Genomic DNA, 23,821 nt, shown 5'->3' on the forward strand with positions numbered 1-23,821 from the left:
CTTTAGAAAAATACCTAAATTCGCACGAAATTCCTAGAAATAAATCATGAAAAAATACATAACAGTAACACTGTCGTAAAGTCATAATGAAGAATTACAAAAAAAAAAGAAAAACATTTCTCTTTGCTTCTGGTTCATTTTAGGTTACATTTTGTTTTTCTGTTCCCTGTTTGATCCACTTTCGGTCTCTTTTTGGTTCCTGTCTGATCTCTTTTTGGTCCATTTTTTCAAGCTAGAGCTCTATATTCAAGGCACTTAAACGCTGCCAGGTCTGCAATGTGATCGATAGAGTAATTTTCAAAATACATAATTAAATAATTAAATCCTATTACTTGATCTGCAGATATACAAATTGCATTCAAATCTTGTCTTAAGCTTCGTTGAAAAAGCTTTCGTTATAGTTAGAAATGTCATGTTAGTAAATCGTTAAGAACTTAAGCAAAAGGATGGCACTTCACTTGTTTATCTGAATCGTTTTTGAATCTTTCTTGATTTTTTTGTTTCTCGTAAAGTTATTTGTGAAAGTTTAACTATACATATTTTAGTCGAGATTTGTGGGGGCTCCTAAAATGTGGGGGCCCAAAGGCCATGGCCCCCTTGACAATTATTTTTTTTACGCTGGCAACACTGATAAAATGTTCGAATGAGGTAAATACAGCCAGGTCTCCTATAAGTCCCATGGAGTCATGGCGTTAGAGGAAACCCAGGGGTTATGAGATTTCATTAATTTCGGGTTGCTTTTGAATATATCGTATGCATTATAGGCAAATAGCACAGCACTGTATTCGGTGAAGTTTCAGTACTCGGTAAGATCTATCTTCAGGAGTTGAGGATAACTTTGAGGGATAAGAATGTAACCTTTGGAATATATGAGCCTATGCATGCTATAAAACGTTTGATTTTTACTGTGCGCCCTGTTTGCAAGTTGCCTATAAGGGAGAGCGAGACAGAACCAACACACGGCGCACAGTAAAAGTCATGATAACAAAATAATTTATGGCACATACAGAGGCTCATGATATATCTAGATTTAGATCCTGATGATTTGAAAGGTTGGTGCCTTTGGGATGAACCAGCCTAGGGCTGAAAATCTCTTAAATAAAGATAATAATAATAAGGTTGGTGCCCTGGAAAGAGTTGTTCAATAGCTAAAAAGCTGACATGCGGTGGTCATTGAGCTACGAAATTTAGCCAATAGGCGATACTAGTGAGCAAAAATTTGTTTTCATGGATAAAAATCTGATTCCCACACCATGAGTTACAAGTCATGAAATTCATAAATTGGTTAGGCCATGATATCAGGACGACAAATCATAGTTCCTGGAGCCATAATCATGATTCTTCATAAATGCAACATCCAGAGCGACAACACAAAGCGATGCACTTTGCTTCAAGTCATTCGCACCGATCACCCATCATTCATCACGATAGATTGGTACTGTGGTACAGTACGTGGCACTCAATTAAAAGGTTCTTGGTTCGAATCCTGCTCTTCCATATTTTTTTTATTTTATCGGGTTGACTGACAGAAATATAAATAGATCCGATATGGATGCGCGAATCATGGTTTCGAGCATTCGATGCATGATTTCGAGCACTCTGCTGCAACTTGTGTCGCATTACGACAATCTGACTCATGATATCGTGAGTCCAAATCATGGTGTATTTTCATAAGATGAAAACACACTGGAATTATGATATCCGGGTGCATAATCATGATTTTGGATTCTGATTTCTACCCGTGTTGCGAATATCTCTGACCATTTAGAAAGATGGCATCTTCGGCAAAGTTGTACACTAGCTCAAGGTCTATCATTATTCTAGTTTTTTTTTTTCCACCAGGCGGCGCTAGTAAGCTTGAAACTTTTGTTTTGCGGATATCTCAGGATCCTTCTAGCTACAGAACAACTTTTCCGAAGACGCTATCTATCTAAGTGGTCGGGATCGTAAGATATCAGAAAAACAAAATTTTGATTCCCACTAGCGCCGCCTGGTGGCAGAATTCCGCATATCACTGACCACTGCATTTTAGCCTTTAATCTACTGAACATTGTTACTGAACAAACTTGCTGAACACCATGATCCTCTATTTTGATTACTTTTTAAAACATTGATCACTTATAAAAATAGTAGTTAATCTAAATTTCGGTCGTAAAAGAACCGTCGGGGCCCAGATAGCCGTAGCGGTAAACGCACAGCTATTCAGCATGACCATGCTGAGGGTCGTGGGTTTGAATCCCACTGGTCGAGGATCTTTTCGGGTTGGAAATTTTCTAGATTCCCAGGGCATAGAGTATCATCGTACCTGCCACACGATATACACATGCAAAAATTGTCAATCGGCAAAGAAAGCTCTCAGTTAATAACTGTGGAAGTGCTCATAAGAACACTTATCTGAGAAGCAGGCTTTGTCCCAGTTGGGACGTAACGCCAGGAAGAAGAAGAAAAGAACCGTCGTACAAAGAACGGTCGTAAAAAATGGTTGGAGTGTATAATGAAAAGATGTCACTATAAGGCCTACAAAAGTTACGGCGATGTACGACGTGCATATTCTATATGATGAAAAATTGTACACAGTGCGAGTGTATAGACTTTCTAACGAATCAATCTGTAATCTTATGCAACTTTACTTATGGTAACAAATGTTGTTTGGATTGATTTGACTTAATTTGTCCAAATAAACGAAGTGTGCAAATGAACTCAGAAAGGGGCGTTTCATGGGAGGAAACTCATCATTCAAACGATTTCATTCGCCGTTCAATGCTGGTATGATGTTATTTGTATAAATAAACGATTAATTGTGTAAATTGTTATGCGACTTCTAATTGTCTGAGTAAAAGCCAAATTGCAGAGCTATGTAAAATTAATTTCGTGTTTGTTTTCGGTGCAGTTCCGAGTTGATTGGTTTAAGTGAAAGAAATTAATGTCACGTTTCATTATCGCAAATTATTTGAATTGACATTCAACTTGATTAATAATTTCTAATTCATTTTACAGGGTACAGCATAAAATCAATGAGAGATAGTGGGAATAGTAAACTGTCTACCAATATAGAACGCATGGAACAAACTATTATCAAACTAGAATAAAACGAATATAAACAATTGAACCATAAACCGTAACAATCACAAAAGGAAATAAAAAGTATGTACTTATGTTGCAGTGTAGTGTCCTCTAACTTATGCGTCAAGCTTTTGCATTCTGCAGTTAGTTTGTCCATGAGCTGTTTTTGATCTTGAACCATGCCCTCGAGCTCTGACACGGTAGCGGCTATAAGTACAGGAAGAAGAAAAGTTGACACAAAAGACACATAAAAGGGTAAGTAGAGTGCGACAGCGATGGTGGATTTGAAACAATGTGATAATCTTATTGTAGTCGATCTTTTAGGTACGCCAAGCCTGGCAGCATAATGGGTGAAATAAACCTGATTGTCAAATTGTTTACGTTTTGGAGGACATTGGACGACTATGCGAGAAAGATATGTCAACTGGTTAAATTGTATCTTAATTGTCTGTAGCACTATTGTAGCAGCAACACCCTTTATCTCAGATGAAAATTTGAAGATTTATGACTAGAGGTTAAAAAGCTTTGAAGGTGGAAAAAAGCTCATGGATAAACTATTGAGAACGCCAGATTTATCAGTTTCCCACTGGTTTATTGTGTGCTTGCTTAAGATAAGCATAAGCAAGTAGCTTGCCGATGAGCCACATTCAATTTGAATTCGCGTTGTTTCTCACACGGCCATGGGCAATGTGATGTATGCGAAACTATTAAATTATTCTTCAGTGGAAACAGCTTAGAAGCAACAACTATAGATAAATGTGTAAGTCTGGTTTTGGTGTAACATGCTCTGAACAAACATGATAAGAGGCTCTGAACTCGTTAGTGCTTGTGTGGGTAAGTAAAGACATCGATCTCTTTTCTATTCGCGGACAATTAAGTGGGCTTCAATAGCTTACCCATGGACGAAGCGTTCTAATTAATGTTTAAAAGCCAGTATAATAAAGAATAGGATGTTGTAAGCACTTACCATGCTTGGCTTCCATGTTGGAAATGATCTTTGCCAATTCTTTAGATGGGCGTGTTTCTTTGTTTAATTCTCCCAATGTAAGCTGTGAATTATTCAATTTTTTGAAATTATATACAAACAATTAAACAAATTAAAAAACATACTTCCTTTTCAAGTGAAGCAACTTCATCAGAAAGCTTGAGATTTTCACGCTTGGAATGGAGCAAATCGGCATCGGATCGATCCAATCGCTGACGAAGAGAAGTGATTTCAGCATTCAAACGAGAAACCTCAACCTTCGATTGACGTTCTGATCGCTCCAGTTGTAATCTGCGAGAAAGCGAAACTTCAATTAGTTCCATGTCACGTTTCAGACTGAGAAGAACAACCTTAATGACGTTATCTCCTGTTCCAGTGATTGTTTCTCCGCACTAGCTTGATTGAGATCCGACATGAAGATTGCCGTTTTATTCTTCAGCTCCATCTTCAACTCATCGATTTGGGAGTTCTTCTGGTTGAGCTCTCGTTTGTAGTCCGATTCGATACGTTTCATGCGTTCGACCTCGAGCTGCAGTTTCGTCGCTTGTTCCCACTGGCTGCTCAAGTCTCCACCCAGTTGATCCACCTGGAAAGTGTACCGTCGTTCGGCGTTGGCTCGTTCTTCGGAGAGCCGTTTGGCCATTTCGTGTTGAACTTCACGCACTCGTTCATGTTGGCGTTCCAGTTCATCCTGGTGGGGTGGAAGACAAACATTATGTAAATATTTCGCGTTGAAAATCAATCAAATTGCTCAACACGGAGCGCTGTTTGGTTCTCAAGTCTTGTGTTCTTGAAAATTGGAGGTGTGGCTTCGTTCTATAATCACCGTAAATTACAACACATTTTAGCTACCCGCCGTTAGTTTACAGCTTTTATAAACACCACATGCAGCTTTCGGTTAGTAAGTTAGAGGAATTAGTTGAATTTATTTTGCAATTTATGTGAAGTTTTACGCTTCTAGTTTCTGAAAACGTCAACGAACAACATATTCACTTAAACATTTATTACATAAAATGTTTTTTTTTTTTTAATATAATAAATGCCCGCCTTTCTTAGCCGAGTGGTTAGAGTCCACGACTACAAATCACAGCCATGCTGAAGGTGTCTGGGTTCGATTCACGGTTGGTCCAGGATCTTTTCGTAATGGAAATTTCCTTGACTCCCCTGGGGATAGAGTATCATCGTACCTGTCACACGATATACGAATGCGAAAATGGCAACTTTGGCAAAGAAAACTCTCAAATAATAACAGTGGAACTGCTCATAAGAACATTAAGTTGAGAAGCAGGTTCTGTCCCAATTAAGACATAATGCCAAGAAAAAGAAGTAGAAATGCCCACTAGAGTGATGCAAATTTTGAAATGTTTACTCCCCTATGCTTAAACAATTTTAATTATGGCAAAAAGCATCCTCCCAAAGTTTGAAGTGATTCGGAAGAAATTTGACTGTGCACACGCCATTTGAAGTTTATATGGAGATTACTATGGAAAACGCCAATCTTTTGTGTTCAGCTCTCTATCTCTTCGACATAATATTTTATGGAAAAGTGAACAAATTCTTCTAATGTGAAATCCTTCAAGCTACAACTTTGCCGAATACCACTTTTTGATTGGACCTCAGGTTAAATTGTTATTCATCATCATAAAGTTGGTTAGCATGTAACATGCTTCACCAACTGTTCGGCAGGCAACAGTGGTGCTCCTGGCGGGAAGAATAGATCAAAGTAATACAGGCTACTATGTTCTACAGCAAAAAAACAGTGTTGCTCTGAAAGTATTTGAATGATCATCTCAGTATGATTTAGACTTTGTTATCAATAATAACAAATTATCCTGACGTCCCATCGTAATGTGGTCTTCGACAAAGTTGTAGCTGGGAAGTTTTCACATGAGATGAGTGTATTCACTTTTCCATAGATTATTATGACGAGCACTTAGAGGACTGAACAGAAAAGGTTTGCCTTTCCCATAGTAATTTCCATATAAACTTCAAAAAGCGTGTGCACAACCAAATTTCTTCCGAATCACTCAAATTTTGGGAGGATCATTATTATCATAATTGACATCGTTTAAGCATAGGGGAACAAAAACTTCAAAATTTGCATCAGTCTAATGCCCACCTATTCTGGGCAGGCTTGGGAACTGTGACCACTATTTACCACAGTTTATCGATTTTGCCAGTCAAACAAAACACAAAGCAGCAGCAGCATCAATACCATCAGGCGTTGCGCTGCCAACGGTTCACACACTGCTTGAATGTTTTTATCTCTCAGTGCGCATCGTACCTTCGTGCTATGCGTACACGAATTCTCTCTGCTCTTGGAAGTTTTCTTAAGGGGGCAGGATCCGTCATTGATTTCGGAATTTCAAAAAGCAGTTATTTTGTTCAAAATCAAGAAAATTTACATGAAAATGTGTTCACTGTATTCTATTCTCCAATCGAAACACAGTGAACACATTTTTATCGAATAATTTTTATGTTTTTTCAGCGTGTTTTTTGAAAAATGTCTCAATTTTAAGTAAAAATTTAGTATACAAAGTTCAAAGAATGTTTTTGGAAAAATACATACGAAGTAAGTATAACTCTTAGAGAGTTTCAATTGCACGTATAATATCAGATATATGGACTGAACACTTTTGCACGTTTTTTAGGTGGTGAACCCAAAGTTATGCACGGGAGTGTAGTTTTAAATAGTTGTCAGTATTAAATTTTCGATTTTCATAAGATCCGGTCAATTTGTTTGCTTCGCGGACGAAATGGATATCATTTAACATGATTGTTGATGACCGTACCGTGGTGGAGCAAAAACGGAGTGGAGCAAAAACGATTTTTTGAACCACTCTAATGTAGGGTCGGTGTTCCCTTAGTGGACAGTCCCCTATAGTCGCACTAGTGGCTTTTTACGGCCGTTTTGCTATGAATCTTTTCAAAATATTTTTTGACATGAAGGTCAGGAGCTATTTATCTAAGTACCATTGATACACAGCTTGATTTTGTTCAAAAAATGATCGAAAGAATTAGTTTTGCTTAAAATTTGAGCTCCCTTGCGCCTATAGTTAACCTATTGTTCCTATAGTAGCACTACTGATAGAAACTATTTTTTATTATACGAAATAATTAATGAATTAAGTACTTTTTTTACATCACACGAAAGCTTTTGATCCACACTTTGAAGGAAAAATATAAAAACTTTGTAAAAATACGGTTTTGATTAGTATTTTGCCAACGCCGTGATTCTAGTGATGCTACTATAGGAACAGAAATTAGAAATAGTACTACTATAGGCACATGTATTCCTATAGTGGCACAAGCGATAATAAATGCAAACATATGAATTTTCGCAGTTTTCATATTTTTCCCACAAAACCAAGATAAAAAGCTTTCAGATGATGTAAAAATTATGACGCTAGCGTTATTTTTCGATTTTATACGAATATTTGTTCTTAGCTATGCGACTATTGGTACATCGACCCTACATAGATAAAGACTGAACATGAAGAACGTCGACATCTCTGTTGACGAACCATTTAGATACTATGAAAATACAAAATGGGACATGTTTGACAGATTTTCATGTAATGTGCTACGGTCATGGGGCAATGTTAGTGAGGTGTTAGTGTAATAATCGTTATTTATTAGGGACCGAGTATACCTCTGCATCTCTCTATGGGCAGTTTCCATGTAGACCGGTGGCCAAAAATATTGTTGCCTCCTCATGTCTAATTTATGAGTTTTGTGATGCAAATTGGATGTATTGTTTTCAAGAAAACAAGTTTTGTGACACATTTTGGAATGGGATTCAAAGTGAAATAATGAGGTTTGATACTGAGGGTTCTCTACAAGAAAAAAACAATTTTTGACCATAATTCTTCTTCTTCTTTCTGGCGTTACGTCCCAACTGGGACAAAGCCTGCTTCTCAGCTTAGTGTTCTTATGAGCACACTTCCACAGTTATTAACTGAGAGCTTTCTATGCCAATTGACCATTTTTGCATGTGTATATCGTGTGGCAGGTACGAAGATACTCTATGCCCTGGGAAGTCGAGAAAATTTCCAACCCGAAAAGATCCTCGACCGGTGGGATTCGAACCCACGGCCCTCAGCATGGTCATGCTGAATAGCTGCGCGTTTACCGCTACGGCTATCTGGGCTATCTGACCATCATATTGCGATTTTTGTACCACTTAGGCTTTGATGATCTGAATTTCGTCTTTCTCAGATTTCGCCTTCGATTTTGCTGCCCCTTTTCGATCACCGCCGCCCATGCAATTGTCCTGATGTTCATGACAGCTCACTCCAGCCGGCTCAGTGTTTACTATTTTCTCTTTGTTCTCGACTCACCAGCTGGTCTGGTTTTCATAACAAAACCAGCTGGTCTTCCGATGTTCACAGTCATCGTCATTGTTCTAACTTCCAGCTGGTGTGTCGAAACCAGCTGATAGTGACAGAAATCAAGGATGAAAGGTAAATGGTGTTTGAAAATGTACCATCAATACATTATTGGCAGCTTTTCAATTTTGTCATGAAAGTCTAATCATTCGTGAAAATTACAATACACAAAAAAACACTTTTTCAAATGTGTTCTTGAATACGTTCAAAACTGCAAAACCATTCATATTGTACATTCCAATACCAAATTATCTCAGATTTATGCATAAAAATTGAAAAACAAGAACATCAAAAAACAAATTCCGGATAATCGAGTCTAAAATTCCGGATAATCGAATCCCGGATAATCGAGTCACCGGATAATCGAGTCTCCAGATAATCGAGTCCGACCTGTACTTCAATTATACTTTGGCCCTTTTCTAATGGGGGTCGTCAATAAATTACGTAGCATTTTAGGGGGGAGGGGGGTCTTCACGGATTTGTGACGATGTGTGACGAGGGGGAGGGAGGGGTCCCAACTAGTGGACGTAGCATTGTGAATAATTTTGGTAAAAAGAGTAGCACAAAAAAAACTGACAAACAGTTTTTTTTTATCAATCTTCTTTGTCTGACTTATCAAAGTTGGGTTATGAAATGATGATTTAACTTCAAAACAGGTTGAAAACTTTAGGGAAATTTCAAATTTTCCTGATAAATACAATCAAACAGATTTAATGAAGCTTTAAATAGTTATGTGAATATTATATTGTATTTGTGTCTAAACTATTTTATTTATAAACAAACAGATTAAAAGCTTAATAAGTTAAGTAAAAATCAATGCTTTATCGACTTGAAAAATATTGTTTTACCATTTACAAGACATATAATCAACCTTTTTGGTTTTTTCTGTTGAAGCTTTAGTTCTCCAAAAGAATACAATATGCTCATTTTGGCAAATATTAACGTTATTACAGTAAAACACGTAAAACAAGAATTTCATTCAGTGCGTTAAATGTTGCAGGAAATCTCCACTCAGTCAAATCATCGATTTGTTTTGATATATCAATACTCTTGATGGAACAGCCTGGATAATAATAATGAGGACATCAAATTTGAGTTTTATCAAAATTGTCCTATCGTTCAGATTTCTAAATCACTCGATAATTCAACGAAAGAGCATTTTTATTATTTCATTGTTTCGTTATGAGTTGAGTAAGAATATTTCAGTATGGGGAACGATGATAAATTTTAGCTGAACTATTAATAAAGGTGTTTGCATAAAAATCGCTAATTTTTGAAACATTCCAAATATAACAATTGTTATTTTTTCTCTTTCTTGGCTCTGTTTCCTGAATGGATTTGAATTTAGAGAATAAAGACGAAGATCCATTCCAAATTATACTATTTTGTTGATCATATTCACTGAAATCTGTTTCTCAACCACGAACAATTTAAAAAATGCTGATTTTCATCTTTTTTTATACAAGTTATGCTGTAAACTGTTTAAGTTTAAACAACAGCAAAAGTACTACAAATTAAATTACTGGGATTCAAAATTATGTTACACTTCAAAAGGGCGTATCTGAATATCCTGTCCAAGAATTATTCATATACATTTGAATGCTTTGGTCAATTTCCTACAATCACTATCATGGCGTTTGATTGGTATATATCATTTTTCGTGTATTGGCTGATTAGTAATAACTATACATAGCATTGGCCCTTTTCAAAATTTGGCCCAGAGGTGCAGAACAACGTCAGGAAACAACCGCCGACTGCCTTTTGGATGGTATATTTTATTTGATAATAACGGTAAATGGAACACCGTGACAGCATTTGCGAGTAGAGAGGATTTGGGAGTTATACGATATAAGTATGTAGATCCAATTTGGTGATTCGATCGTCCGGTATCAGAATGCGGTCAAACGTCGACACTTCTTGTGTCGGGACAATCATTTTTTTTTTTGCAATTGTAAAAAAGAAGTAAAGTACAGTTAGTGTTCTATTAAACACTGCCACCAACTTTCCTCCTACCGTAATATCTCAATTGTTTTTAATAGGATGGAGCTGATATTTTGTTTGAGAATGAGACATAATACAGTAGCGTAGCAAGGGGAATGCGGTCAGCACAGGGCCCCGTGTTCTTAGGGGTCCCGAGATCATGAAGAAAGTTTCTGATAGCAATAGAAATTCGGAATTAGCAAACAAAAATGTATACAGGCAAGGAGCATCAGTAAGGGACCTGAATTGGTAATATGTAGGGGCTTCTATTTTTGACAGAACATAGTGTTTTGGATCAAATACACATTTTTCTGTTAATCATGGAATATCATAGTGAAACAAGATTCTTTCAAAAGTTCGTCTACCGCTTTCTCAAGTATGTATTACATTCTCAGATTAATAATTGAAAAATATTCCTACAGGTCTACTTCGAGGAAAATTTACTAAGGTTTATTTTAGGGTTGAAAAAAATTGATGTTGATAGTTTTCAGAGGAATCATACAAGAATTCCTCGAAAAGCTCTCATTCCTTTTTTCGTAATACTTTCAGTCTTTTTTAGAAACACTCCTTCAAGAATTACTCCAGTGATTATCCTAGGATTTGCTCCATAAATTATTTTACTATATCTATTCTTCCAGGAATTTCTCAACAAATTCAACAGGCGATTTCTCATAATTTTATCCTAAAGTTTCGAGATTTGTTGAATTTTTTTAAAGTAAATTGTCCATGGATTCTTCAGTTTTTCGTGAACCTTATCCAAGACTTTCTCAAGAGTCCAGATGAAATCCAAAAATCTTCAAAAGACTTCTCTCTTGTAGGAAGTTGTCATGTTTTTTATCATGGTCATATCTTCAGGATATTTAGGATTTCTTTAATTCTTTATATCTTTAGGATTTTGTTAAGAAACACCTCCCGAATCAATATTCTTTAGGAATTTCCCACATTATTTTCGGAAAATTTCCACAGTATTTCCTTGGAAATATTCCAAGAGAAATTCTGGATGAATTTTTTGTAATTTTTTTAAGAACCTGTTGAAGAATTCCTAAAGGAAACTTGGTTGAAATCGCTCAAGGTAGCTATAGACAAATTTCTAGTTGGAATATTAAAGGCATTCTGAATGAACATAAGAGTATATTCTAAAAATCTTCAAGAGGATCTGTGTAGTAATTTTTGAAACCTATGAAAGAATCGCTGGATGAGTGAAACATCACTACTTTGAGAAATTTTTGAAAGAATCTTTGATGAAATCCTTGATTGAAGTTCTAAGGGTATCCTTGAAGGAATTCCTGGATGAGTTCTTAAAGGTATCTCGATCAAAATTTTGGAAAGAATTCTTTTGAAATTTGTGAGACAATCGCTTAATAAAATTCTGAACACATGTTTGAATTAAAAGCTGAACGAAACTTCCATCAAATACCTAGATGACATAGATCAACGAGTAAACCCAAAATTCCCATCCCTTCCAAAAATGATTGTACTCCTTAACCTCGACCAAACCGCGAGTTTTACGGTTCCCCAAAACTAACCTAGATAATAAGAAGCAAGTATGATTTTGTAAAATAAATCAATAGAATCCGGCTCCGTAATGCCTAAGAGCGCTTGAGCCTGCTAAATAAATGATAAGATAAAAAAAAATAAAAAACCTAGATGACATTCTGATGAAATTTCTTTTGTTGAATTCTCTGAAAAATCCTTATTAGAACGTGATTCCAGTCACCTTTTGGTCACGTTTTTCGGGCATGAAGTCCCTAAAGTGCATATTTAAAGTCACTTAGCCGCTACCAGCCTTGAAGTGGTCGTATCGTCAAATTACTACTACTATCACAATGAGCCGTTTGTTATAAGACGAATCGAAACTGATCACGACCGATATAAAATAAACACGACGAATGTTTCATTGCATTATTTTCAATAAACAATCAAGATTTATCAAAATCTTATTGCACAATGGTAAAGCTGTCTTGGAAAAGCATTGTTTGGCATCGATTTGTATCAGCATCATTCACTGCAATACTGGGAAAATTGCAGGTTCTCACTGATCAAAGCTTAATATGATATATATTAGCGCATCACCCTAGTAACGTACTCGGCTACGAAGCAGAGCCATGCTGAAGATGTCGGAGTTCGATACCGGGTTGGTCGGTGCGATTTAGTTTGGTTTTATCAAGATTATAATGGTGTATGTAGATCCAAATGTAAAAATGAATATAATGAGTCTGGACCAGTATACTGCTTTTGTACAATAGAACACAATAAATTCAAGTTTAAAGTAGGGTGTCGGTATCAATGTTGGTGAATGTACCAGTTGTTTGTACTATGGATGCATATTGACGAAAAAACGACATGTGCTATTTTATCTCGGATAGATATAATTTAGTCGATTTGCCGAATTTCAGTTTTTTATTTAATAAAAAGATCCTATCAATAATTATCTGCCCATAAAAGCATAACTGTCCCATATTGATTTTCAAACTAACACCTCTTTTCATCGAAACATTCATGTTTTAATAAACAGTTCACTACGCATATGGAAATGTATACACTTTGTTTGAAAAAGTTGTGGAAAAATATGAAGTTAGTACAGTCCCATATTGAAAAATAAAGGCATAACAGTCTCTATATGAACTTAGGAGCTCAATAGCAACTGGAAAACTGGAATTATGTTCAAGATTATATTTTTTACTGATAAATATTAACAAAATGAGTATTCTGTAGGGTGGATCCAAAAGAATATGGCATTCAAAGATTTACTAGAAAATTATAAACATTTGTATGAGAATGCAAACTTCAAACTTTTAGCGCTGTTTCCTCAATGCCTACTAATTCTATATGGGACAGTTATGCCTTTATGGGCAGTTATGTTTTCGCAAAACTTTAGCTCGCTTTCATCGCCGTTTTGTTCCACTAGTGGATCAACTGATAGAAGCATCATTTTAAATAGATGTATAAACTTGGAGAAATGTCGTAGAGCTAATGATTCCAGTTGCTGCTCCCAGGAAAAAAGCCTCACCTTTGCGAAAATCAACTATTTTGTTTGAAGTTTCTTGCATCGTTCCCGACCGGTTATTACTGGAACATGTGTACCAAGAGTGGCTCAAGCGATTTCATACACAAGAAATACTCCCTCCTTATTTTCCCATGTAGTAGAGGATTAACTTTTTCGTTTAACGTCTAAGACGATTAATAGGATTGTGTTTTGATTGTTTGTGCTTATGTAATCAACTACCGGCACCCTATGACTGCAAATTCTAATGAACATTTGAGTTCTCCAACATAATGCCAGGAAAATTGTAAAATCATACCTTCAAACGCCGAATTTCTATCTCCGCCTGATTGCGTTCGAACGCCACGTGCTCGATCATATCCCGGCTCCTCTGAGATTTAGAGAAATTTGATGCTTCCGAATCTTTAAGCTGATCTATGGCAAGCTGAAGCTTACGAACATTTTCTTCCAAATTGTGCTTATCCCTACGGAAAACAACAAACTCATTATAAACCTAACCACCAAAAAACGGTTCAATTTACTATTTATACCTCTGCAAATTTTCAACCTGCTTCCGGTACACATCGGCACAGCTCGCATCGCTCGATCCTTGCATCAGTTTGCGTTTGTTTTCTTCGTTTTCAGTGAACAGCTTCTTCAGGTCGATCTGCGATTGCGCCAGTTGGGCCTCCAGTTCACTGATTCGCGACTCGAACACAATGCTGGGGCCCGATAGTTTCGATTTTTCACGGGCTCGGTCCAAGTCCAAATCATCACTTTCCGATGAGTCGACTTGGTAGATTGCCTTCGAACGGGCCCTATCTGTGAGGGCTTCGTTTTCTGTGACCACATCTTTCACCTTTTTCAACAATGTTGAGAGCTCTTCCTGGAAAGTGTGCAACAGTTTAAATCTGAGTTTATAGACTTCAATATGTTTGTTATACCCGACAATATTGGGACTCCTTTTCCAGTTGTTCAATATATGATTCCTGCTTCTCAATAAATCCCAACAGTTCTGGAGGTGGCTGAACTACTTCCATGTTTTGAGAAACACTGCAGACTGATAGATAGAGTGAGACTATTTATTAATTTTTAAATTAATCGTTTATCATTACCTGACGGAGCTGGATGTATACTGGCCATAGAGATCGCTGGTTTAAGTGCAGTAGACAAATCTTTGTTCATAAAACTATATCGACGATGGGGGGCACTTGACGCGGTCTGATACCGTGAAACAGCCCCAGGGCTGAAATACTTGGACACCTCTGAAATCGAGGGCCGTTCGATGACCGACTGATTGTCGGATGCCTCCGATCGAACATCATCCACTCCTCGATAGTATATCGATGTGGCCGCCTTAGCAGGCTCATATGCTTCCGTTAGGAGAAACTTGAGCCTGTTTACCGCCTCACGATAGGCATAGTCAGTAAAATCGAAAGTTTTTTTCTTGTACAGAGGAGTATCGATTTTGTCCGATGAAGAAAGTTTCCTGTGAAGAGAATGGACATTTTATTATTAAGTGTACGATTTTAGTAAAGTCAGTGATGTGGTACAATGTATCAACTTTTTTTGAAGGATCTGAACTCATTTTGTATAACTTAACAACTTGTTCTGTTACTTTAATATGTTTAAAACTAAGCAGATTATGAAACACGGAACATATGTGGCGGGCTAAAAATTGTAACTGTTTGTCTACCGTCAACAATGATCGTCATAGTTCAGTTACCAGTAACAACGCATGTGTGTAGGGGTGAAACATGTGCGCCCGTCTAATATGCCACGTTCATACGAATGTGCAGATCCTTTTTCCCTCTTTCCCACATTCACCTACATTCGGATACCTATTCTATCATTATGCTTTCGCTAAGGTTCCCCCTTTCGAGTTATGTTCAAAGCGTTGGAGAGACGACGAAAATACGCTCATTGTCTGATGGGAAAATAATAAACCCAACTACTTGTTGTAATTGTCAGTAGGTCATTTATGTTAGGGAGACCTATTGGAAATTGATAATTTTAAATCAAATGCTGCTTATAGTGAGCCATTTTTAGAACTCGATTTTACATGAAGATTTGGTTAAATATTTTACTGAAATATGTCTGATTTTTATGAAATGGCGGTGGTTGGACCTCAATTTTATTGGAGAGTCTTAGAAGCAAAGGGGTGTAAGTGACGAAAACCTAGTTTTGAGAAAAATCGTTCAAATTCGTGGTGTTCTTACCAAAATGTCACTTGCACCCCTTTGCGTTTGGGCTAGGCTGACCATAAGCCAACCAGATAAAAACGGGACAATTTTAAAAGACATAGATTATGCGATTGTGCTACTTTTCCCCGAATTCCAGTTCCCCAAATGGCCCATTTCTCTGAAGCCATTTTCCTCGAATGACCCGTTCCCTTGTAAAGCCTGATTCGCTGCTGACAAGTAATTTCTCGGCCTATCTTGATGCATGGAAAATTTCTGCCAGGAATCGATCAAGAATGCGCTTTTTTCTGATCGCAGTACGCAGTTGAAAAGAACTGTCAGTTCAAATGGGAGTCGCTGTAGAAAATTTCTGCAAGGAATCGGCGAGAAATTTCTTTAGCGATTCCTTTTCAATAGCAAATCAGGCTTAAAGCAATGCAGCTCAAAAAAGTGCAACAATAGTCTTTACCCGAGCAGGCGAAAAAAGCTAAATAATAGCAAATTTTGATATGGACATACAAAAGTGATATTAACTTGAAAGATATAAGGGATAAAAGATCCGAAAATAATATCTAAAATTTACTCCTGGAATACTATTAGCACATAAAATTTTTAACTTTTATAAGATCTCACCATCAGCGAGCTATTCCTCAGATCTTCCAAAATCAAATTTAGCTATGGCTCAGAAGTTCCAGGAATAAAATTTTGATATTATCTTCAGATCTTTTATCTCTTATGTCAATCAAATCAATCTCTCGATTCAATGGTCAGAACTTTGCTTCTGGTAGTAAGATAGTGTTAAATTAGAAAGATCGATAAGCTACAAAAGAAGGAGATATTTGATCATTCTCGACTAAATACATATTGCCAAAAATACATATTGTTCACCACCTTGAAATGAAAAGGTTATGACAATTGTGAGTGTTAGAACTTTTCGGAGAACTGAGCTATTCGGGGAAACGGGGTTTTCGGGGAACTAGCATTCTGCAAACTGGCGTTATGAGAACGACATTCGGGAAACCGCCATTCGAGGAAAAGTAGCAGAACCAGATTGTGCAATCCCAAGCTACATGTCTGTATGATTCAATAAAAATCACTAAAGAACCTCGAAGCTCATTCTTTGATTTCCGAAAAAAATCGTTACACTTTTCATATTTTCAAATTCAAACGTAATTTTTCTAATATTCCATTACTTTATTGAAATATCCTATTTTTGAACATTTAATCCAATCAATTGCGTATCAGAAGTAAACACATAGTTGTTGTTTTTCATGTTAGGTATTATATGAATAATTATCTTATGAAGATCCGTATTTTGGAAATCCACCAAAATTAGACATAAATATGAGTAAAGAAACGCAAAAAGTTAAGCAAAAGCATGTACGGATCAAGTTTAACTCTGTTAGAGAAACTAATAATTGCTTGGAAAATAGATGAGTAAGACAATAAACTTTGAAATATTTCTAAAAACTGTTTGTTATGTTGTTATTTTTATTTTTTTACTGGTGTTGAAAATTATGTGCCAAATCTCCATTTCCTAAAATACGGGACAATTCGAGCATTTTCCATTAAACGACGGGACAGTCCGTCGAGGGGATGAAAACGGTAATGTCCCGTTAAATACGGTACGTATGGTCAGCCTAGTTTGGGCACCTCAGTGCACAGTGGTCCAGGAATCAATTTTACGCGGAAAGATGCATTTTGAGCTTTAGAATGAAACATTAGACGAAAATGGTCTTCAACAAAGTTGTTTGTATTAGTTAAGCCATTTATTTGGTGTTACTGAAAACTAGAGTGGACCACATTTTCATAGAAATTGTGTAACTAACTTTCTTATTTGTAGAGATTATATTATGCTTCAGCAAAGTTGTAGACCTTTCAAACTCTGCTAAAAAAAAATTGTATGTCTCTTAAATTGACCGATTTAGAGCTTTTTTCCTACGGTGACATAGGGTGGTCCGAATAAAACTGATTTTCTGACTCTAGCGTTTTCAATTTAAATATCTCATCAAAGTAGTCTACGAAACACTTTTACAACTTTGAAAAATACGTGATTTGGTGAGTGAAGAAACTCACTATCTCTTTCCGTTTGGGAGTTATTGCTGTTTCTCTCACAAAAACATGCCTACTTTGATTGTAAATATCTCTGATTGGGGCAAACATAAAAAATATATTTTGACAGCATTCTAAAGACAAAATAAAATTGTATATTATATCAAAAAATTACAGATGTGTTAAGCGGAATCACCGATAGCCCTGACAAACAGTTGATATCTCGGTAATAATTTGACGATTCTCGGTAAAACTTTTATTTTTTCGATAAACTTTTACCGAATCTTGGTTACGTTCGCCTAGATCTCGGTAAAAAATTTGGTTTGCGAAATCTCGGTAAAATAAGTAAACAGATTCGGCATTGAAAATTACCGAATTCTCGGTGCAACGTTTTACTAAGGTCGGTGAAATAATTTAAGTGCGTAACATAAACTAGAGAGTGAGAAAATAATAGACGAATTCCATCCAGAATGAGTCGAAAAAAATTAAAATCGTGCTCGATAGTCTTCGATTTGGATTAAACTTTGCACATGGTTTTGGTATGGTAGAATAAGTGTTTTCCATAGAAAAATTGATCATTTTGACTTTTGACATTTTGAACTTGGCCTTATGAAAATGGCCTTTTTTAAAATTTAAATAATATATTTTGCATTAAACTCGATATATTTCGAAAATGGCTACTTCTAGAAAATTGATTCATTCAATAATTATGACTTAGAATCATTTCAAGATGCTTACTGTATCATCAGAACGTATTTATTTTGACAAAAAAATCAAAATTTTAAAAATCGATCAAAAGTTGTTCAAAAAAGAACTTTTTTATTAAAAATTTCTCCATCATGAAAATTTGTCATAAACATCTTTTTACTTCAAATTTAAAAAATATTAAAAATGGGGTTTTTGTGTAATTTAAAATTCAAGTTTTATTTTTATTTTTTCTAAAAAAAAATATATTTTCAGTGTATATTTTTTCTTATAGTCCAAACAGTTCACTACAACTTCTTCATAGAACATTTTTCTCTAAAATCAACATACCAAAAACATGTGCAAAATTTAATCCAAATCAAAGATGGTCGAGTTCTGTGACTGACCGATTTGACATGGAATCCGTCAATAGTGACTTTAGTTACTAAAATTACCGAAAAAGTTACCAAATAGTGACTTCCTAACTTCAAACATAAGTCTAAAATAAAAGTTCAGAAACGAAAACATGGTCTTTATAAACAAAATTATAAACAAGTCTACACATTATGTAAAATTGAAACTTAAATTACAGAACTAGGCATATGCAACTGCTTTAATTCTCGAATTACTGTCAGTAGAGGAAATCTCCTGGAAATTCAAAACTCATCATTCCTCACTCAAAACAATCCAAATGAACGTGAAAAAATATGTGATTTTTTTTCCATCGCACTTTTCACGTAGCTCTTACTTGCAGAGTTGGGAAAAGTTCTGAAATTCACACTACAGTAGGCAAGCGTAGCAAATCACAGTCAGCGGAGCCAGTAAAACTCACGCGTATCGCTGCTGTAGGCAAAATGCCTTGAAAATAGCAAAACACCCGTTGCTAAGGGCAACCCAAAACTACTGTAGAAAAATGTTCTATTTCCCGCATTCACAGCCTTCAATGACACTACAGATTTAGAAAATTCATGTACCCAACATAGGCTACTTGATGAGATTCACAATTCTGAACTACTGTATTAGAAGAGCCGCGTGATTTTCGCAAAAACTCAAGCCTACTACTATTAGGGTCGATGTACCAATAGCCGCATAGCTAAGAACAAAAAATCATAGAAAATCGAAAAATAACGCTAGCGTCATTATTTTTACATCATCTGAAAGCTTTTTATCTTGGTTTTGTGGGAAAAATATGAAAACTACGAAAACTCAAATGTTTGTATTTATTATCACGTGTGCCACTATAGGAATACATGTGCCTATAGTAGCACTATTTCTAATTCCTGTTCCTATAGTAGCACTAGCATCACGGCTTTGGTAAAATACTTATCAAAATCGTATTTTTACAAAACTTTTTTATCTTTCCTACACAGTGTGGATCAAAAGCTTTCGATTGATGTAAAAAAAGTTCTTATTTCATCAATTATTTTGTTTAATAAAAAATAGTTTCTCTATAGGAACAATAGATTAACTATAGGCGCAAGGGAGCTCAAATTTTAAGCAAAACTAATTATTTCGATCATTTTTTGAAAAAAATCAAGCTGTGTATAAATGGTACTTAGATTAGTAGCTCCTGACCTTCATGTCAAAAAATATTTTGAAAAGATTTATAGCAAAACGGCCGTAAAAAGCCACTAGTGCGACTATAGGGGACTGTCCACTAAGGGAACACCGACCCTACCATTCCCAGCTCTGCTTACGTGAAACAATGAACGCATAAACTTTTGAACTTCGTCTATTCCATCGGCGCTATACGTTAGAGCTACGTAGATTTTCCGGTAGCCTTTACGAAGCGTTTCAATAGAACCTAGATGGCTCCATCCCATTACCCCGAACGCCATTACCCCAAACGTCACTACCCCGAATGGGTCACTACCCCGAATGCCATTACCCCGAATGGGTTATTACCCAGAAAGAGCCATTATCCCGAATAGTATGGGATACAATGCAGTTTCTTGTTTTGCGGCCGAAAATATGTCTCTAATGAAAACTACCCAGGTAACCAATAAGCATTTAAAACAGCATTCAATTAGCATTATATGCGCTAGTACGACAGAGCATTAAATGCTGATTGAACGTATAGCTGCCAGTAGTGCTTCTTAAAAGCAGGTTTTGGCGAAATATAGAGCTGCTTCAATGCTGCGCCTTCAGGAACGTCGCATTTCACTGTCAAAAAATGTAACGTTTCAGTGAAGAGCAAACTAAAACAAAATATTTTCCCACCTTCTTTCGCATCTTTCCAACGATGGCGGCTGCTTGTCTTGTTCTGGATACTTCTTGTTGCGAATCATTTTTTGCTGGTTTTTACATTTTGCGATACGAACTGACGACCCGGTGATTGTGAACGATGGTGATGCTCCACGCTACAAGGTATGCTGCAGTTGGTGTTGGCCGAGCGTTGATTTTATGCCCAATATAAGGTACGTTTTGCTCATAGGTACATTCATTTATATACGTGCTAATCTTTAATGTCTTGATGGGAGGTAATGATTCTTGATAGAAATTGCGAGGATGCTATTGGATTTTATTGAAGCTAATGAGGGTAGGTAAATTATTTTATATCCTCATGAAGGAAGGATTATTTGGATACTAGTGCTATCATTTTCTGATTAAACAAGAAATCTAAATTTGCGATAATTGGTTTCGCCCCCCGCAATCATGTTTGTTTAGAATTAGATAGTGATTTCCTTTGAGATCGTCCCCATCAAGATGCAAGAATCGATACATAAGTGTGAAAGAGGCAAAACAGAGTCAAATATGTAACGTTCTACCTGTACTGCTCTTTCGTTGCATTCTTACTGCAATGAAAAAGCATTTCGTTTGCTAAGAATCGAAAATAGCATGTGCAGTGGAAATGCTTATTAAGAGCCGAAAGGTATTGAATAGCAGTGGTTGTGCTGGTTTATGTCAGCTAAGCTATGAACATGCTTTCATAGGACAGCAAGCAGATCAAATGCTGTAAGCAGTCCAATGCGAGGCTTATTTCAATGCTTATTGGTTACCTGGGATAGTAATTAATGGCGCGTATAATTCGTCGGTAAAATGGTCATCATATATTTTCCCTTCTTTTATATGTCAGCTATTCTTTCAAAATATCTTGTTAGCAACTACCTTCTTCTAATTATTTTTGAGAGAGTGCCTGTTTATCAACTCAGTGGGCACCTTCGCAGTTCAAGGGTTCATTCACAAATTTCATGACGCCAAAAATTGCTATTTTTTACACCTACCCACGCCCTCGTACCATTTTTTGTATGGAAATTTCACATATTATGTATGGCCTGTAACATTTTGTGGACAACCCACAACATTTGTTGCCCCCTTCAGCGTTACGAAATTTGTGAATGGGCTTTTAATAATATAAGCCTTTAATTGACTGAGAGCTTTCTTTGACAATTTACCATTCTTATACATGTGCCTCTATGCCCAATTGCCCAGGGTTGCCAAGGAAATGCTCAACGCCCATATCCCTCAATATGGTCTTGCTGAACATCAGCTCACCGGTATTTGGACTTCTTGGTGGTTTTCATATTTCAATTTTGTTTTTGAACAAATATTTTCCTTTCTCTTGAATATAGGTTGTACCAAAGCATCACGTTGTTACAGTGACCATTCACGTCATAGCTGCAAGCATTTCACCAGAAATTTGCCCTTCTTTCTCAAAAAGGCTGTTCTTTCAAGATTTCGTTGGATAAGCTAGTCACTAATATTTCCATATAGAACAGTTATTTTTAAAGGAATATGTCCTGAAGGCATTCACTAAAGTGAATCCTGTTATAATTGTAATCAGAAATTTTCCCTTTCTTTTACCTACTTGTAATAAAAAAGACTGGTCGCTTAAGGATTTGCTCACCACTTTTCTGCCTCAAAATTTCTTCATCGGCTCGAAAAAAAAATTGAGGTTATCTCATCGAAATTAAAATCAATGATACCACAAACCAACGAAAGTTTTTACTGTAGCGGTAATCAGAGGACGCCGTTTTTCTAACATGTACAAGTGTATTAAAGTTTCCTTGCTATAGCGGTCTTTAAACGGGTCCATAGAACAACTCTTGCAGCGACTATCTCAGGGTGATCTTCCATTACCATCGTTTACGAAACAAAATCTTTAAGAAGATCTTAATGCTAGTAGACCGACACTTACACAAATGCGTAAAGTAAGTGGGTCTTCTTCTTCTTTCTGGCGTTACGTCCCCACTGGGACAGAGCCTGCTTCTCAGCTTAGTGTTCTTATGAGCACTTCCACAGTTATTAACTGAGAGCTTACTATGCCAATGACCATTTTTGCATGCGTATATCGTGTGGCAGGTACGAAGATACTCTATGCCCTGGGAAGTCGAGAAAATTTCCAACCCGAAAAGATCCTCGACCGGTGGGATTCGAACCCACGACCCTCAGCTTGGTCATGCTGAATAGCTGCGCGTTTACCGCTACGGCTATCTGGGCCCCCAGGAAGTGGGTATCGACGTCCAATAATAGACTTGACTACATCCTAAGTTTGTGCATATTATAGCTATCGCTTTCATAATAAATTTACCCTTCTTTTCGAAATAGGCTGTTCTTCAGAGCATTACAATGTGGCTGTGAGAATCTCACCAAAATTAGAGGACAAATCAAACAAAACTTAGCATGTAAAAATTATTTGTTGAAAAACTTTTTTAACTTTTAACATATGAAAAACACATAGTTGAGCCAAACTCATAAAATACTCATAAGGAATCATACAATTATCTCCCCGCTAGAATAAGTCTCAAAGTGTTATGCTTTCGGGGTAATGACGTTCGGGGTAGTGGCGTTCGGGGTAATGACCCATTCGGGGTAATGGCTTTCGGGGTAATAGCGTTCGGGGTAGTGGCATTCGGGGTAGTGGCGTTCGGGGTGTGTCATAGAGTCACCTAGATGGTTTTGCATTAAATTTTACTGCAATAAAGGCCAACCTTATTTATAATAGGTTTTGAAAGAAAACTATTTCCCAATTGAAAAATGTAAACGAACTAAAAAGATTGTGATATTTAGTCTGAGCATTTCGAACCCAGTTTCCCATTTTTTTAGTTTGGTTGGTCTTGTTGTAGCCTTCGCGTGCAAAAATTGATAGAGGTAGTAATGAAGTAATACAGGGATTCCTCGGTATTCGAAGCGTATTTACCTTGAAGTCAACGTTAGGGTTTAATAAAGTTCAGCAGCTTCTGAAGTTCTTCGAAAATCCAGCGGGCACCATTTAAGCAATTGACTCAACACTAGCGTTGGGCAAATTTTTCTGCAACATCGATGTTACTGAATCGATTTACATTTGAGTTGCTGAATTGATTCACCGATTTAATCGAATACTTTGAATCGATATTTTTGAATCGATTCGAATCGAATTTGAATTAAATTTATGAGATTTGAAACGATACCAAATGCATTCGCATTCAATTTTAACACCTTTCCATAAAATTAATATTGAAATTCAATAAAATAGGTAGGTATAACATTTCATAACTTGTTCAAAATTTGGTTTCTTTATCATCAA

General features: G+C 36.4%; 1 protein-coding gene across 4 annotated transcripts in view; it reads right to left on the minus strand.

Moving 5' to 3' along the window:
• Positions 1-23,821, minus strand: part of LOC5577485 (serologically defined colon cancer antigen 8 homolog) — a 55,153-nt gene that overhangs the window by 22,499 nt on the left and 8,833 nt on the right. For 3 of the 4 annotated variants that reach the window (XM_021851649.1, XM_021851650.1, XM_021851652.1), the window contains exons 2-9: positions 14,515-14,888; positions 14,344-14,459; positions 13,951-14,285; positions 13,719-13,884; positions 4,399-4,739; positions 4,174-4,339; positions 4,031-4,112; positions 3,153-3,270 (exon numbers count right to left, since the gene is read on the minus strand). In XM_021851649.1, coding sequence (XP_021707341.1) covers positions 3,153-3,270; positions 4,031-4,112; positions 4,174-4,339; positions 4,399-4,739; positions 13,719-13,884; positions 13,951-14,285; positions 14,344-14,459; positions 14,515-14,888 — 1,698 coding nt within the window. Of the gene's footprint in view, positions 1-3,152; positions 3,271-4,030; positions 4,113-4,173; positions 4,340-4,398; positions 4,740-13,718; positions 13,885-13,950; positions 14,286-14,343; positions 14,460-14,514; positions 14,889-14,952; positions 15,084-23,821 lie in introns of those variants that run through there. The other variant, XM_021851651.1, reaches the window with a different exon arrangement.

The sequence above is a fragment of the Aedes aegypti genome, chromosome 3 (assembly GCF_002204515.2).
Source record: "Aedes aegypti strain LVP_AGWG chromosome 3, AaegL5.0 Primary Assembly, whole genome shotgun sequence".
Lineage (NCBI taxonomy): Eukaryota > Metazoa > Arthropoda > Insecta > Diptera > Culicidae > Aedes > Aedes aegypti.